Source organism: Hemicordylus capensis, chromosome 6, assembly GCF_027244095.1.
Source record: "Hemicordylus capensis ecotype Gifberg chromosome 6, rHemCap1.1.pri, whole genome shotgun sequence".
Taxonomy (NCBI): Eukaryota; Metazoa; Chordata; class Lepidosauria; order Squamata; family Cordylidae; genus Hemicordylus; species Hemicordylus capensis.
This window is the reverse complement of record NC_069662.1, coordinates 135,311,047-135,329,858: the sequence shown is the minus strand read 5'-3', so window position 1 is coordinate 135,329,858 and position 18,812 is coordinate 135,311,047. Positions and strand designations below refer to the sequence as shown.

Sequence of the window (18,812 nt, the reverse complement as noted above, 5' to 3'; positions counted from 1 at the left end):
CTCAATTTGCTGTGCCAATACAGGGAGAATACTTGGCTTATTATTTAAAGAATAGCTCTTGATTAAATCATGTCTGCTTCAGTTTCCACCTGTTGAGTAATCAGGGGGTGACCGCATGTGGGGATGCCCTCCTGCAATCTTTATGCTTTGAACTTGACCTAAGTGTTCCTTCTCCCAAGCGGCCTGCCAAAGTGACCTGCCCTTTGAGTCAGCTACAGGCAAAACGAAGAGGAGATCTCACAGTCCCTTGAAATCCATACAATGGTAACTACAGTCTTGTAGTTCCAAATAACGAGGGGTGTTCCTTGGGGGAGCCCCCAAACAAGCTCTCATGGTAACAATTAGTCTGTTGAGGATTAGTTTAAACATGGGTGAGTTGCCTTATAACTGCCTGTGACAGTCACACCAAAAGATACTTGTTTTTATCGCAGCTTGCCTGTTGTTTATTACAGCTTTTGCAGCCTACTTTGAGCTGGTCCAAAGTACAGCTTGAAATGCTACAAAACCAGCTGGACCAGAGGCTTTTGGAGGGACTGCAATAAAATGAACATTTGTACCATAAGCAACATGTCCAGTATTTGAATGTAGACATTTATATTTATGTATTAACGTTGACAATTTTGTATATTCATTGTAACATTGGTTAGAACGAACTCATAACAGGGACAAGCTACTTTGCCATCAGCGATTCACTGGATTTGGAACCCTGAATTTAGTTTTGATGAACTCTGTTGCACTAGAAAATATAGTGAACCTTATCTGGGCACATAGAAATTGTTTAAACATTTACTTCTGTATGCCTGGCTTAGTAACTTAATTAGGGGCTCACAATCTTGGGATGCCCAGACGTTATTGAACTACAATTCCCATCATTCTTAGTCACAATGGCCTGTTGTGACTGAGGACGATGGAAGTTGTAGTTCAACAACATCTGGGGACCCAAGTTGGGAAACTCTGACCCTAACCTCTGGATTGTTTAGGAAACCATGTTTGTACATGATGGAAACTGATGTGGACTCATTGTCTATGTTTTTAATTTTAATTGCAGGGAGGAGAACACTGTTATTACCAAGGTCACATCCGAGGGAATCCAGAATCGTTTGTTGCTGTGTCAACATGCAATGGACTTCAGTATGTTTCTCTAGATGTTATGTAAACCGATGGATGCAAGTTGCTAAAATGAAAATGGTCTTTCTCTTCACTGCAAAATCAAATTTCTGCTACATTTAAGTAACTTGATTTGACCTACCAGTGTTGAATAGAAGTTTGGCCTAATTGAAAATGCTTATATTTCTAGAAGCAGATCATAAGTTTTCTTGATTGCTGAAAAAGCAATCTGCACCCAGTACATGGTGCAGCTATATTAGACATCAAATACACTAACTGGCATTAAATAGTTACCTGTGGCCAAGTGTAGTAATAAGAATCATATTTCCTGTCTCACTACTGCATTGTTCTAGTCCAGCTTTTTGAAAATAGATTTTTTTTTTGTTTACCAGTTTTTACTGCGAGATGCGGATGTTGTGCTCATCTTCTCCTGAGACCATAGTCACGTTTTAACAGATCTGGTTCTGAAACTGGTTGCCTAGAAATCTTTCTCTTTGTGGCTTTCAAAAATGAACCTAGGGCTTGCATTGAGGCTTTTAAAAATGTGAAACCAGACACAACACATGCAGATTTTTTTTAAAAAAACAATGATGTCCCAGAAGAACATTTGTGCAGTTCATAGATCCAAATAATGCAAAGGTTGTATTATGTTAGATGATGTAAAAAGTGACTGATAACAATGAGAAAAGTAAAGCAAGCAGTCCAAGTTCCTCCAGAACCCAGACTGTGATCCAGCATACCTATTGGGTTTAACTGCCATGGTGCAGTCAGTCCTTTGTGCCATGGCTGTGGGACACTGTGCCAATGTCAATGAAATAAATAAATAAATATAGTGACAATACAGCAGGGATGGACAACATGAGGCTCCCTAGCTGGTGTTGGACCAAAACTCCCATCATCCTCTGCTGCAACACTAGTCCAACAGCAGCAGGAGAGCCAGTCCTGCAACATGTGTACTGTGAACCTGGAAGTCTCTAGTTCAACTCTCTTCTTCACCATGAATCCATGAGGTGGGCTTAGATAAGCCACCATCTCAGAGCCTCTGCCCTCTTAATTTCCCCTTGCAATACAGGGTTTACAGCACTGGCCTACCTTACAGGTGTGTTGTAAGGGTTACTGAAATAATGCATGTGAAGCATTTTGAAATGCAAAGTTGCATTATTTGTATTTCATATACATATGCTGCAAAATAAAATGTGAGGGCTCGCCCTGATAATACATTGCCACCAAGGTTGTATAGTGAGTTGTGCTTCTATAAATAGAAGCACTTACCTTAAGATTCTTTGTCATCATCCAATTTCCCTGAAAGGTCTGCACTTATCTTATTGGATCTTCATTGACTGATGGTTCTGTAATTTTGGTATCACATTTCTAACTTCATTTAAACTTACTTTGTATGTATTTGAAGGGCTGGGCTCCTTTTTAGTTTGTCTATTTCTTTCACTTGTCATACCGTAATGAAACCGTGGGGTTCTTTTTTCCTTTGAAATAATCAAGGCTTGAGAGTGTGGCCTTACTGTAGAAATTTGAGTTCAGGTTACATTCTGCACATCTGCCTAAATATAGTACCATTTTAATGCATTCTGCAGCATTTAGCTACATTAACGGTAAGCTCTCTGCTATCTGTGATTCTGAGAAAAGATAGCCTGCTGATAGCCCCTGCTGGTCTTACCTTGGGGGCTGGTGATGAAACACTGATGTTAGTGACTATCTTGGCTTTAACTTTCAACGCCTGCTTCACTTGCCAGATGTGGTGCCTTGTAAAAAAGACATAGGTCACATGTTTCTTAAGCCCTCTCCTAGCTGATTCTTTTTTTCAGCTGCTGAAATGTTAATTTGGTATATTAACATTTAGAGTAAACGTTGGGGTGTTTTTTTTAACTTGTTTTGCCCAAGCACTGTGTTTTTTTTAGAAGAGCTTCTAACAAAATGGAAGATTGTAGGACCTGTATGTGAGTGGACCAGAATCCTGAGCAGGGTGGCATCTCTTCCCCTCTACAGGCCTCATAGGAAGCTGCCTTATACTGAGTCAGACCATTGGTCCATCTAGCTCAAGGCTGCTCAACCTAGGCCCTCCTGCAGATGTTGGCCCGCAATCCCCATAATCCCTGGCTATTAGCCACTATGGCTGGGGATTGTGGGAGTTGTAGTCCAAAAACAGCTGGGGGGGGCCTAAGTTGAGCCGGCCTGGTTCTAGCTCAACATTGAGGGCGTGCACATGAGCAGCCCTGGGCTTGTGAAGCCCTATCCAAGTAGGGTTGTTCGTGTGCAGCACCGGGATCGGTCCTGATCCTGGTGCTGCCCTGCCAGGTAGCCTGATTTTTGTGCTTGGGTTTTTACTGTGGTAAAAGGGCGTGACCGTGTACTTCTACCTCAGCTTCTGGTTGTGTGGCTGCTTGGGCTGCCTGCAGAGCCAGGGGCCTACGCGTGAAAATCCAGGCTCCTTGCAGTGCATTGTGGGATTTCTGGAGGCCAGGCTTAGATTCCCAAGCCTTCAGATGGCCGCGCAGCTTTCAGCAGCATGGCTTGTGTGGGCACATAACCTGTGCGCCCAAAGGAAAAAACAGGATTGCCTGGGGGGGAGGTAGGTGCGATCCTGCCTTCTCTCCCTTAAAGGATCATGTGCATGATGTTGCTGTCTACAGCAGTGGTTCCCAACCAGGGTTCCTCCAGATATTGCTGAACTACAACTCCTATCACCCGTGGCCACAGTACATTGTAGCTGGGAATGATGGGAGTTGTAGTCCAGCAACATCTGGAGGAACTCTGGTTGGGAACCACTTGTCTACACTGACTGGCAACGGCTCTCCAAGGACTCAGGCAGGAGTCCCTCCCAGCCCTACCTGGAGATGTCAGGGATGGAACCTGGGACCTTCTTCATGCAAAGAAGAGACTCCTTCACTGAGCTAGGGCTCCATCCCATGGGGGTGTTCAGGGAGCCCTCCTGGTACCTAAGAAGCTGCCTTAATCTTTCTAGCACAGTGTAGTCTGTCTACACTGACTGGCAGTGGCAGTCCAGACTCTTAAGCAGGAGCCTTTCTCAACCATACCTGGGGATGCTGGGGATGGAACCTGAGACCTTGTGCATGCAAAGCCAATGCCTCTGTATCCTTCCTGTAAGGAAGGATGTGAACCATGCCCAGACACCTCCCCTGCTCTCATGAGTCAAGTGTCTAACTTCAGCTCAGTTTCTGGCCTTCTCCTGCTTGCCCTAACAGACTGTGCATGCCTCTTGCTAGTGCAGGGAAATCCTGTAAGGCATCCGAGTCTTCTGGGATCTGCTCCATGCTTCATTGTGCAGGACTCCATCTCCCCCCGCCCCCCAGCTTTGCTGAAGCATCAGGCATTGCTGCAGCAACTGCACAGTGGCAGTTCTAGGCATTCCCTATGGCAGGTGTTCTCAAACTTGGGTCCTCCGATGTTGCTGGACTCCAGTTTCCATCATCCCCAGTCACAATCGCTGCAGGCCATTGTGGGAGTTGTAGTCCATGAGTGTAGTCCAGCAGCGTCTGGGGAGCCAAGTTGGAGAACCCCTTCACTTGGGAGCAGAACTGGTCCCGTGGTAACAAGCATGCATTTCCCCTTTGCTAAGTGGGGCCTGCTTTGGTTTGAATTTGGATGAGGTGACAAGTGAGTGCTGTAAAATATTCCCTTAGGGCAGTGGTTCCCAACCTGGGTGCCTCCAGATGTTGCTGAACTACAATTCCCAGTGACAATGTATTATGGCTGGGGATGCTGGGAGGAACCCAGGTTGGGAACCACTGCCTTAGGGGATGGGGGTGTAGCTCAGTGGAAGAGCATGATCCCAGGTTCACTCTCTGGCATCTCTAGGTAGAACTGCGAGGGACTTCTGCCTGAAACATTGGGAGAGCTGCTAGCAATCAGTGTAGACAATACTGAGCTAGATGGACCACTGGTCTGGTTCAGGATAAAGCAGCTTCCTATGTTTCTATGGATAGTTATTTATTTATTATTTATATATTTAAAATATTTCTATACTGCCCAAAACTTGCGTCTCTGGGTGGTTTACAATTAAAATCATTTAAAACTTCAAATCAATTAACAATTAAAATCATTGAAAACCCAATATTAAAAATATTAAAACTATAAATCTAATTATAGTTCCAACCCCGCACAATGAGTACCTCTGTCTTATCTGGATTCAGCCTCAGTTTGTTATCCCTTATCCAGCCCATTACTGTCTCCAGGCAGGCATTTAGCAGGGTTATGCCTTTTCCTGATGATGTTGTCATGGAGAAATAGGTTTGGGTGTTTTCAGCATATTGATAACACCCTGTACCAAATCTCCTGATGATTTCTCCCAGTGGTTTCACGTAGATGTTAAACAATATCGGAGACAATATGGAGCCCTGGGGGACAGCATAGGAAAGTTCAGATTTTGAAGAACAGTCACCAAGAGACATCATTGGAATCTTCTCCTGAAGTAGGAGGGAACTACTGCAAAGCAGTGCCCCCCCCGCCACTCCCAATCCCCTCAGACGTCCCAGAAGGATACTGTGGTCAAGAGTATCAAAAGCTGCCGATAGATCCCAAAGGAAGTGTTGGGGCTGTGTGGCAACTTTTCATTCTATGGCTAGTCCTGGTGGCCATTCTGGCTAGCTGTGTTGTGGCGTATGTTGGGCTTGGGCTTGTGCCTGGTTTCTACACATTGAAGGTGTCATCTGGACCGGGTTCTGCTTGTGGAACCTCTGTACTTGGCTTGTCCTTTCGAAAAATGAAGAGTACAGTTTGCGTGTTCTGAGCCTAAAGGTATTGGCTTAGACACCTGTAAGCTCTCTCTACCAGTCAGAACTCCAGCACATTGAGGGGATGGGACCAGCAGACACTATCCTGACCCTACCACCATCACACATACAGCTGCCCGTGGAATGGTCATCTGCACAGGCCGTATGTCATCTTGCATGTATCTCATTTGGAAAATCATGTAGTGACTCTTTTTTCGCATGGTATACAATATACTACTAGCTAATAATTTTTAAAATGAAAGGATTTATTTACTATTATTATTTATTTTTATTATTTTAGTACATTTATATACCACCCCATACAAAAAAAGTCCCTGGGCGGTTGGTTCACAATATAGGCTCTGTGTTTCTCAAATGTGTTTATCAGAGACTTTTTATGTGATCACCAAAGTGCTGGCTTGAACCACTGACCTTCATGGTGTATGACAGTGTGGTGACCTCACCTGTCATCACAGCTAAAGACCAGTTTGTGAGCCATTGATAAAGGGGACTTGTAAAGGAAATGCTGAATTCTGCAGGCTCATAGGAGATACAATAGGTATATTGTCACAACTGAAGGACTATAGGAAAGGACTTCTCATCATTCCATAGTAAATTGTGGTTGTAAAACAGAGTTCAAACAAGCAAGGTATTTGTACTCGATGGTGAAGTTTGCTTCCCACTGGTGGTAAACAGTAGGCACTGCTACTGTAGTATTTAATGAAAGGAAACTCCTGATCTGAAACATCTATCCCAGTGCAAAAGGGAAGTCATTATAGTGCCTTTGGTTCTTCTCTCACCACCACTCTCTTTGAATCCTAGCCTTAGTTGCTTTGCTCTTTGGCTTCATAAACAGATCAGTTTGCAGTTTATTAAAGAACAAATGATTCCAGGACAAGTGATCACTGATATATGAGTCTCATTGACACCAGTACAAGTATGGTACTGGAAGAGTGCAATTTGTAGATAAGTGTTTTTGCAGGAAAATGTATACTTTTGTTGTAATAATAATGATAATGATAATAATAATATAATATAAATAAAAGAAGTAGATTATTATGAAATCACAGGAATTGTCAGTAGACTTTAGAATTTAGCATGCTTCCTCAGACTGTTATAGCGTAACATCTTTAAAATGTCCAGTGTTATACATTCATCCATATTTTAGTATGCCAGTCTGATATTTCTCCTACTTTTTATAGTGGCATGTTCTATGATGGAAAGCACACGTATCTTATTGAGCCAGAAGAAAATTACACCTCTCATGTAAGTAGAATTTCAGTACCTGTTATTTAATACAAATATTCAGATATCTTTGAGAAGCATATTCCAGAAAGACCAAACTTTACACTTTTATTAGACGATATGGGAATTTTTGTGTAGGTTTCTGCTGCTGGATAATAGAAAGTTCAAGAGATTTCTTTGAGTTCTTGAATCCTGTGTTGGAAACAGGAGTGAAATTAGAAAAGTGTTCTTCCTGCACGATTCCTCCCCATATGATGCAATTTTTAAAATGTTTAAACTATTTTATGTCACTCAACTTCTACAACAGATAGCATGTAGTAGTTTACCCTTTAGTGTGACTGTGAAATTCTAAGAGAGTTTATTTTGTATTTACTAATTTTAGATGTTCCTAATTTCAGGAGGAATTCCGTTTACACACTGTTTACAAATCCAGATTATTTGAATTTCCTTTGGATGATCTTCCATCTGGTATGCTTTTTTATACTCTTAACTTAGCCGTCATGGTTATATTTACTTGGCAAGTTAATCTCTTGTGGGTTTTTATTTTGTTGTTAACCTAAATGCTGATGAAAATAATCTGCTAGCCTGAACATAGGGCTGGGGAGCAACCCCCCACCCCCAATTCTGTTTTGACAGAAAGGCTTACTTTATTTTTTCCTCATTGAAGGATGTTTTGGGCCTCTTGATATTGTGACAGTCACAATGACTGGATTTAGGAGTATCTGAAGATCATAAAATGCTAAGGATTATAACTGATGCATTTTTGTAAACACTTTACTGCTTGGATGCTGTTTAATAAACAAGAGCTATTCACAAAACCTCTCATAAGTTGCCACACAAGATTCCAGCTGGGTGTTTCCAAGGCATATTCTCAGTTTTGCTTGGGTTTTACATGGGTAGTTTCTTTTTGTTTATGCTGTTGTGCAGACAGGATAACACATGCTCTTAACAAAAATTTAACTTGTAAATGTAAAGGTAATTGGGCTGATATGCTTGGAAGTTCTTGCCACAAAAAGGGTGAAGCAATACTGATCTACTTCACAGGAATTCTATGAGTTCAAATAGGACAAAAGTGTAAATTATTTGAAACATAAATGTGCTTTATATAAATGTTTAGTCACGATTGTGACCTTTTAATGTGAACAGATTGCATTATTCACTACCGTGTTTTAACTGAACAATTTTTTTAGTTCAGTTCAAACATGGATTTGTGAGTGTGCTTGCTTCTTCCGTCTCTCTCTCATGTGCAGGTTTTTCTCAGTTACCTATTCAGTGCTAACCATAGTTTGCTAAAAATCCATATTAACCAAATATGGTTAGACTTGACCTCCAAACCGAATCATGAGCCAGCTTCACATGTGGTTTTTACTTCTGGACCAGGAGGCCAAGCCTTACTATGGTTTGCCTATCTGTACATTTTGGCAGACTTTTGTTAATTCCATTAAACAGGAAACTGAGAGCGAAGCTATGTGCCAGAGAGGAGAGATAAGGGGCATTTGCTCAGCCTCATGACTTCTTCCCAGTTTTCTAAATCATGGTATACAATATGATCTGTGGTGTGCATTATGATCTGAATTGAGCTACAGTGTTTAAAAATGCCATTGTGGTATAAATTATATGAATGTTAATATGGGTGGACCGCATTATTCGCAGGGGTTACGTTCCTGCAGATTACCGTGGGTAATGAAACTGCAGATAAGGAGGAATTGAGTCTATGGGAATGTGGGAGTTAGGTTCCCAGATTCAACCCTCACCAGTCACCTCAAATCATGAAAATGGGCCAAATAAAGTGCCCTACCATGCTCTTTGGGTCTCCTGGCACCCAGCAATGCCCCCCAAAGTCCCAAATGCTCCCAAAAAGTCATGGATTTTTTCCATTAATTTTTTTTTAATGAATTGAGCCTCAAAATGGCCCCTGGAGACAAAATGGTAGCTGGAAATGACATCCATGGTCCTTTCTGGCCTCCTAGGAACCATAGATACATGGGTTTTAACCCTTTTGTATCCTCGGATAAGGAGGTAGGGTGTCTATTTGACACCCGCGGATATGCGAATAGCAGTTCCACATATAAGAAGGTTTGCCTGTATATATTAAATAATTTTTTTTTAATATGTGGCCAATAAGAAAAATTATAAAAATAGTATATTACATAGTTATAAAACCCACACACCATATAAAATAACATTTCTCAAATGTATTTAGTGTATTTTGAAGTCTGGTTTTTAAAAAAATTGTGCAGAGGTACTATTCATAAATAGTTATGTTATTCCTTGAATTATTATTTTAAAAATTAATAAATCTGAAGAATTTAAAATGGCCAAAGCCTGTTCAAACTATAGTTGTGTATGTTAAAACATTTGCAAATTGAAATATTTTGTATACAAAACTAAGGATTTGTGAATGAGAACTGTAGTTTTTCACTCTCTGAAAAGTCTTTATCTCTTAGAATGCCTTCTAGGGCAGTTTCAGAAAGAGATGAATGATGATCTACTTTTGGTTTCTCAAAGCAGAATCTGTTTGTGTTTACTCAGATAAGGAAATTTTGCCTTTGGTGGAATACTGAAATGCTTATTAAATAGCCATTTTATGCTATTTTAGCTTCTGACTTTTATTCATGGCATCAAGATTATTGGATATAATTGGACTTTGATCATCCTTGAACAAAGCTGCAATTCTCCACAGGCTTGATTATGAATTTAATGTTGTTGACGTCAGTGGGACTATGGACTGTTTTTTATATTAGATTTTTATGTTATTCACTTCTTACACTGGAAGCACTTCTGTGTAGGAAGATAGATGTGAAGAAGTGGTTGTCTGCAGCAACTAACCACACATCAAAGTTTACTTTAACTTGCTCCCTACAACTTCAAAATAGGTTGGATGTCAGCAATCTGGCCACCCAGAAAGGAAGTCCAGGAAGATAGTCCACAATACAAACTGGGCTGCAGAAACGAAACACGGCTCAGAATAGTTCTCTATATCAGGCTCAGGCTGAAAGCTGTTGACATGAGGGTTGACAAATGTTGTCTTCCAGCAGCTAACAGAAAGCTGTTGAAGTGCTTTATAGTCCAAGCTGATAACTCTCAGCTGGCAGGGATTCAAGGCTTATCAGCCCTCTGCAAGAGGCGTTTACTCCTCCTGATAGTTTCCAGCTGTGCTCTTCGTCTTGTGACACACGCCTTTGCTGTGGAGTCAGTGGGGGTTGCCCGCACAGCTCATCCTCTGTCTGTTGCTGTCTCTGCTGCCCCAGACTGCTGTGCCTGCTTTGAAACACCAGCCGGACCCTCCTCAGCCATCTCTTGGGAACTGACAGCCGGGCTGTGCCCCTCAGGCACCCCTGCATCGGCTGGAAGGCTGTCAGCTTCCCCTTCCTCCTCACTATCTGAGACCGAGGGCGTGACACTGGCTTTGCATGTGGATACAGTCACTGTGTGGTCACGCTATAAATGGCCACTGTGCTGTGCTTAAAAAAAAGCAGGTATCTGGTTGGTTTCCTCTGGAAAGTATATAAAACAGAGGATTTCTTGGTGACCTGCATTTCTTGTCTTTCTTTTGTGCACTGCAACAACACAAATTTGAATAAACACTCCAAATCACCACTATTCAGGCATAATTAAACTAAGTATGCTGCAGCTGGGGGAAATGAAGGTTGCCAGTTAGCCTTTCATCCAGGGGCGTAGCAAGGTTGGAGTGGGCCCAGAGACAATATATTAAAATGGGCCCCCCCTCACTGAAGTTCAGCTCATGAAGTAAAGAAATCTTAAATGAGGCTGAATAGTGGTAACAAAAAACTTATGTGCCACAATAGAACATCATCCTAAAAGGTTTTGTAAATTGTGGACAATGCAAGTCATTTAATGGTACTAGAGAAAGGCATGCTATTCTGGTAGCTCCAGGTCTTAACACTCACATCTGTTTCGGAGGATGAATACAACTGAAGGAAGCCTGGGCGGGTGTACAGCTGGGGGAGTCAGTCATGTGACTTGCCTCTGCCCCCCCCCAAGGCAGTGGGCCCCCAGACAACTGTCTCCCCTTGCCCTATTATAGTTACAACCCTGCTTTCATCAGCCATGCCTCCTGCAATCCCCAGGTGAAGTACTTGTCTGAGGAGGATTTTGAATTGTGTGGGGGAATTGTTCCTGGATTCAGTGTTGCTTCCTCAAACAAGCGCCTGGGGAGAGCAAAGTGTTAAGAAGCGCTTTGTGGTGTGGCTAGCTGGTGTGCTTCTGTTCCCCATTTACCCAGGTAACGGCTTACCTGGGCTGTTCATTTTGTCTGTAACAAAGAAACACCTACCCTGGAATATGTTTGACCTTATCCAGTGGCAGCTGGTGAGCGCTGATCTGGCAGATGTTGTGGGGTGAGGGCAGAAAAATACTGTTTTAAACAGCAGAAAACTGACTCACTGCCCAGAGAGTAACTGAGCAGCAAGGGTGGGTCAGGCTGCCCACAGGATCCTGGGTTGGGTGCCTCCGCCCTGTAGAACATTTCGGGTATGGGCAGTGGGTAGGTCTGCCACTATTTAAAGAACTACTTGCCCCCGCCCACCGAGCGGCACTCACCGACTGCTACTGATGTTATCATTGGTTTGTCATTTGGGTGTTCTCATGGACATCTTAGTTCTATTTAAACATGGAGGCTGTTCACACACCAGGCTGGGCTCTGATTTTGCACGTGTCTGCGAACCACCAGGATTGGGCCGATCCCAGCGGCTCCATGGCAGCAAATGGGCGGAGCCACCATTGGGCGAATGGGTTCAAAGAACTCGGGCCACCGCCAATCAAGGGCTGCACCTTGTGGCCCCAGACACGCCCCTGTGTATGATGTCAGATGCATGGGCGTGGCTTCGCTTCCAAACCGGGCCTCGCAGCTCCGTTTGGGACCGAAATCGACCAGCGCTGCATTCGCAGTGCAGCTGGAGCAACTCTCCCTGCCTTTTTAAAGGCAGGGAGATCCGTTCCTGGCCACGCTGCAAATACAGTGCTGGCTGATTTCACTCCCAAACAGGGCTGCACGGCCCTGTTCAGGAGTTAGATCGGCTAGCACTGCATTTGCAGCGCGGCCGGAGCAGCTCTCCCTGCCAGGGAGAGTCACTACGGCCACGCTGCGAAAGCAGCACTGGCTGATTTCACTCCCTGCATCCGATGTATGACATAGGGGGCGTGGCTAAATGCGCCCTGCCTCATATGTCAGATGCAAGGGGCAGGGGAGGGGGGCTGTGGCGGTGCCAGAACCCGGGCTGCTGCTCGGCTCCCTCTGCGCCTGGTGACAAACCTGCCTAAATAGCCACCCTGTAAAACGAGGTTAAGGGAGCCAGCGCTCCCTTAACCTCATTTTTGGGATCATGTGGCACCCGCAGCTGCCATACTGCAAGGAGGTGAGGAAGGATCTCCATGATGCACCACACACTCTCATGGTGAATCATGGTACTTCTGGGGGCCAGGACGGCACATCCCAGCCCCCTGCCCTTCCCGCTGCCTCGGCGCATGGGTAATCATATGGGCGCATGTGGAGCATGCCCAGCAATGCCTCTGAGGTCATCTGTGGGAAAGGTAAGCTTAACCTGCCTTCCCCACAGACCGCCCTCTAGCCCTTCTCATGGATCGCTAGAAGAGACTCATCATGTTGTATGTGTGAACAGGTGTTTGTACACATGTATATGTTTCTGTGTGGATGGCTATAATGTATTCATTTTAGAAATGACTCTGGGTCATTTTTAAATGCTCCTTCAAAAGGCCTCTTCAAATGCAGTAAACAACTGCCCATGCACTGAATATAATATATGAACAGGACTCTTGTTAGTGTTATTTCTCTTTCCCTTTCTTTTTGTCTTGAGAAGAGGGAAACTTTATTGCGGTCATAGACCAAAATCATCTCAACATTACAAAGATACTGAACGAATTTTGCAAATAAGCAAAACCTAGACGTTTTGGTATTAACCTCAACATCAGGAATAGAAAGCAAAAAGTTTAGGTAGAACTCATCTGTATGTCTAGGAAATTTTCGAAGGAGAGGAGAGACAAGTTTTAACTGAGCCTCCCTATATAATTCACAATACAAAATAGCGTGCACAGAGGTATCAACCACACCAGAGCCACAAGGACAAACTCTGGAGGAGAGCGGAATTCCTTTAAATCTTCCCTGAAGCACGGCATTTGGCAAAGCATTAAGCCGAGCAAGGGTCAAAGCACATCTACATTTGGGTATTACTATGCTACTTAAATATTCCGCTGGTTTGGTATTAATCAATTGATTACCTAAATAAATATTTTGTGGGAGGGCAGCTACTTCCTCTTGAAATTTTTGTCTTGATTTTCTCTTATGTTTGAAATTACAATTCTCTTTTTTAACATGTCCATTTTATATCTGTTGCTATATGGAAAATTCTAAATACATAAAAAGTGCAGGGAGGATAAAAGTGTGTATGTGTTTGAGTATTCAGTGTATGTGGTACAGAGTGGCTTGTAGACACAACATATCTGTTGCCTACTGAGAATCTTAGGACAGCTGGTGCTTTGAAAGGGAGGCTGCCTGAAGGGAATAACCAGGGTGCTGTGGAAACTGGATTGGAAAATGTAATTAAAGGAGTCAGTTGCATAGTAGTGTCTTCGTCAAACCAATTAATGTTCTGACTTCTTGGTGGGTCACCTTGTTTTTAAAGTTTCATTTTTCATGGGAGATGTATAGTTCATTTCCTAATTAAAGAGTGCTTTTATTGAATACCGAAGGTCACTCATGATTAAATTTATTATAACTTCTTTACCGGAATATCCTATGTGGTTCCAGCTCAGCCTTTGATTCTTGGGTAGGCAGCATGGAGTTCAGGAGCCCCAACTGAAGTCAATGGGCTTTCACAATGGAATGGAATCTTTTCCTCCTTTGTGGGAAAGATTTTGATAAGTGCAGTAATGTCAAGTTCACTCCTTTTTAAAAAATCTATCTATCTATCTATCTAGCTATCTATCTAGCTATCAGATTTATATACCGCCTGATATATACAGCTCTAGGCGGCGTACACAATCTAAATGACAACATAAAAACAAACAATGAACACACTTTCACAGAATAAAAAGAACTAGCCGACCCCCACACAGTGCATCTGTGCGCTCTTGGGGGCCGGCTATCTCTCTCCCCCCCCACACCTGCCCCAGTCTCTGGCCGGGCCCAGGTTGCCGGGCTGAGTACCGCTGTGGCGGCCAAGGTGCCACCACCTCACCTCTGCTGCTGGGCCCGCCGCCGCCACACCTCTCCTCGCCTCCACGGCCAGACCCACCGCAACTACCGCTGCATCCTGGCCCACCACCGCCACCACAGCTGGGTCCGCCGCCGCCTTGCCTCCGCAGCCGGCCGGCCAATTCTCCTGGGTGCGCCTCAGCCAATCAGGCGCCTCCGCTGCCCAGCCAATCAGCTGGGTGCCGGGACGCACATTCCAAGGCACACCCAGGAGAATTAATATAATAGATTTAAAACAATTCACAGAGTGAAACAGTTTAAAACAATTTCAGAGAATAAAAACAATTAACTGTTCAAAAACAGCTTTGAATCGCTCTTGCTTATAAAATCCATTTGTTCAGCCCTGTGCAGTGTCAGTGTGTCCTTGTTTTATTGTCGAAAATACAGACCTTTATTAACCAGCATTGAACTGACCTGAATGTGTGTTTTATTTAGAATTCTGGCACATGAATACTACATCGCAGAAGTTTGTGGTAAAACCAAGACACAAAAGAAGCAAAAGGCAGGTATGTCCCCATACACTGTCTTTTCCACCCCCTTTTCAAAGGACATACCTTCAGGCATAGTTTTCTGTGATTAAGGGATTCTTTTCAGGAGTAGAATAGTAGCATTTTAGAATTGGAAGGGGCCTTGAGTTCAGTTCAGACATGTGCTGCAGCATTCCTGACAGGTGATCACTCCGTCTCAGTTTGAATACCTTTAGTGAAAGAGAGCCCACCTGCCTCTGTGTGCGGCAGATGGTTCCACTCTCGAACAGCTCATACAGTTACCGTGTTTCCCCGAAAATAAAACAGCGTCTTATATTAATTTTAGCCCCCCAAAATGCACTAGGGCAATTAGTGGTACATCAGAAATTACTGCTAGGTCTTACTTTCGGGGTAGGTCTTACTTTCGGGGAAACAGGGTAGGAAATCCCTCCTAATTTCTAGCCTAAATGGGTGTCCTTGTGATTTCAACCCATTTTTTCTAGTCCTGCTCTCAGGAACAACAGAAAACGAATCCACTCCTTTTCCTGAGTGACAGCCCTTGAGATATTTGTTGGTGGCTATTACTTCTCCCCTCAGTGTTCTCTTCTCCAGGTGAAATATACCCAACTGCTTCAACTCATAGACGATCTTTGGGTTCATCTTTGGGAAAGCGTCTTTGTTCCCCTCTAAACACGTTGACCATCTTAAAATACAGTGGCCAGATCTGGATGCAGTGGCTTATCTGTTCTGCAGTGTTCCGCTCCGTCCTTGCAGAGCGGCTGCTGCAGATCTCATCCAAGGATTTGCTGCGCAGTAGAGTGCACATATGGAGGGCGATGTGATTTTAACTGCTCTCCCCTCCCTCCAAAAGTGCTGTTTGGCAGTCCCTGAGGGCTGTGTGACCCCAGAGATGTGTTTCTGGGAGCAAATTGCATTTTCTGAGGGAGGTGGAACACAATTATAATTGCTCCCCAATTATAAGTCTTCGGCTAAGTTCTGCAGCAGATTCTCTGTAAGGACAGAACTCTTGCTCCATCCTCCTAACACTGCAGAACATGCCGGCCAGTATTCCAAGTAAGGCCTGATCAGTGCAGAATAGAGTGGATCTATAACTTCCCACAGCAGTCATGATCTTTGCCTGAGTTTTGCAATCAAACTTGCACTGGCCCATCTCATTTGAGAAATTAAGCCCCGCTAGACTCGACAGCCCATATAGGTTCCACGCTTGTCAGCAGTGTGTGGATTTGTTTGGGAAGGATGGAAGGTACCATTGTGATCTAAAACTCCAGCACAGACCGGGTATGTAAACATCAGATATGAGAGCTGTGGTTTCCTGATTTATTTATTTATTTATTCAATTTCTATTCCGCCCTTCCAAAAATGGCTCATGGTGGTTTACACAGAGAAATAATAAATAAATAAATAAGATGGAACCCTTTCCCCAAAGGGCTCACAGTCTAAAAAGAAACATAAGATATACACCAGCAACAGTCACTGGAGGTACTGTACTGGGGGTAGATAGGGCCAGTTACTCTCCCTCTGCTAAATAAAGAAAATCACCATGTTAAAAGGTGCCTCTTTGCCAAGTTAGCAGGGATAGAGAGCTGGAATTTCCATGGACAGCTGAAAAATACAATTAAACCCATGTTGCACAGTCCTTTTCTTGTGGGTGCAGTGAAGCTGATATTTATTTCAGGAAGCAAGAAGCTGGAACTGAACCCATAATCACCTTAAATCCAAATCAGTGGCTAAAATAAATGTACAGATGCTTCCTGCCTGAATCAAAGATACAAAAGGGGTTGGGGGTGGAGAAACTGTGTCACATTAATAATTTATATGAACCTCACCATATAATCGTGCTAGAGAAATGCTCTGTCTCTCTGTAAACAACACAGTGTTGCACTAGCTGTACAGCAACCATCATGCAGAACAATTCTGCTGGGAAATCTGTGGGGAAACAGGGGCACTTCATAGGCCTGCTGTGATAGGTGATGTGGGAGGGAGTGTAACTGGCTGCTCAAAGTTGCAGCAGAAATTACCTAAATTAGCATTGTTTTGGTGTTCTGCATCTTTGTTTGTAAATTATCAACCAGATTGTAAGGCTTAATCATTACTTGGGCCTCCTGTGTTTGTGATTTTTCTGTAGAAAGATTATGCTCTAAGGCAGGGTTGCACAACTTCAGCTGTCCTGCAGATGGTCGACTTCAAATCCCATAATCCCCAGCCATAGTGGCCAAAAGTCAAGGATGATGGGAGTTGTAGTCAAACATCTGCAGGGCAGCTGAAGTTGTGCAGCTCTGCTTGAAGAACTGGTTCAGATGATCCACCAAACCATGGTTGGTGTATCTAAACTTCTAAACCAGGCCTGCTCAACTTAGGCCCTCCAGCTGTGTTTTGAACTACAACTCCCATAATCTCCAGTCACAGTGGCAAATAGCCAGGGATTGTGGGAATTGTAGGCCAACATCTGCAGGACGGCCAAAGTTGAGCAGCCCTGTTAAACTCAGAAGGAGTGGTGAACTCACAAGCTCTGACCTCCTCATCCTCTCGGATCACATGTTCCTCTGAAAGGAAGGAATCTTGGTTTCTTATACCACAGTTTTGCATGTTATGTGAATTGAAAATCTGTGACTTGAGCAAGCCCAATAAACCAGCATCTCAGACCAGGATCAAACTGCAGTTTGAGATCCTGTTTTCCTGGGTTTGCTTAAATTACACATTCCTGGTTCACAACATCATGCGGAACGTAGGGGGATGGGGCTGTAGCTCAGTGATAAAGCATCTGTTTTGCATTCAGAAGGTCCCAGATTCAATCCCTGGCTTCTCCAGGTGGGGCTGGGAAACCCCTCTGCCTTAAACCCAAGAGAGCTGCTTCTAGTCAGAGTAGACAATACTTATCTAGGTGGAACAGTGGCCCAACTCAGTATAGAGGCGTTTTATGTGTGCATGTGACCAGAATTCTGCCCTTGCATCTGGATGTGTGAGAGGAGGAGGAAAAGAAGGGGGCAGCGCATGAAACCAGTTTGTTGGACCATCTGAACGGGCTCTTTGATGGGAGACAGGTACCAATCAATATCCTAATGCAAACAAGGTCCATTATGTTATTAGAACTGTTAACCTATTTGTACCATCCAAATGCAAGAAATTATGACATACATTCAGTTGCTAATTTTGGTTATAGACTTACTTTTACAGTGTCACAATAATAGAAATAAATTGGTTTGGATATGGTTAGCTCAGAATCAGGTATTATTCCACTTGCTGTTTTAAACATGTGCAGTATCTTACTCTTTCTGCAGGTCCTTCAGATCCCACATAAAGTTGAAGAGGAAACAAAATATGTTGAGCTAATGATTGTAAATGACCATCTAATGGTGAGGCTTATGTACTGGCCCTTTTTGAAGCCTTTTTGAAGCCATCAATAATGCATGCATGCCTACGTGTCTGTGATAGATGAATTATAAAGTACCTATTGCAGAATGATTCTAGTCATACAGCGGATGTTACAGAAGCCAAGTCTGAGCACTGAAATTATGGTGTGAGTCACTCAGTAGAATCTCTATGAACAGAAGGTAGTCCAGAAGCTATATAAAAATTCAATTGCAGAGCATTACTGTATTATTTATATATCACTTTTTAACCAAAAAGTTCTCAAAGCAGTTTTTACATAGCAAAAGGAACGATCACAACAGCCAGCTGAAAGGTAAAGGTAAAGTGTACCATCGAGTCAGTGTCAACTCCTGGCGACCACAGAGCCCCTGTGGTTGTCTTTGGTAGAATACAGGAGGAGTTTGCCATTGCCATCTCCAGTGCAATATGAGATGATGCCTTTCAGCGTCTTCCTATATCGCTGCTGCCCGATATATGTGTTTCCCATAGTCTGGGAAACATACCAGTGGGGGCTTGCTAGTCAAGTCATTTCCCCGCTGTGCCATTAGGTGGCTTACCAGCCTTTAAAAGAGCTCTAAAAATGCATCTTTTTAGTGTGGCTTTTAGTGATTTTTAAATGGCTTT

General features: G+C 43.4%; 1 protein-coding gene across 16 annotated transcripts in view; it reads left to right on the top strand.

The window, feature by feature from the left end:
* ADAM22 (ADAM metallopeptidase domain 22) overlaps positions 1–18,812 on the top strand; it is a 196,881-nt gene that overhangs the window by 103,458 nt on the left and 74,611 nt on the right. For all 16 annotated transcript variants that reach the window (XR_008309864.1, XR_008309865.1, XM_053261903.1 and 13 more), the window contains 5 exons: positions 1,049–1,131; positions 7,055–7,118; positions 7,496–7,565; positions 14,767–14,837; positions 18,098–18,172. Coding sequence is in view for 14 of the 16 variants with exons in the window: in XM_053261903.1 (XP_053117878.1) it covers positions 1,049–1,131; positions 7,055–7,118; positions 7,496–7,565; positions 14,767–14,837; positions 18,098–18,172 (363 nt within the window). In the remaining 2 variants the exon portion in view is untranslated. The remainder of the gene's footprint in view (positions 1–1,048; positions 1,132–7,054; positions 7,119–7,495; positions 7,566–14,766; positions 14,838–18,097; positions 18,173–18,812) is intronic.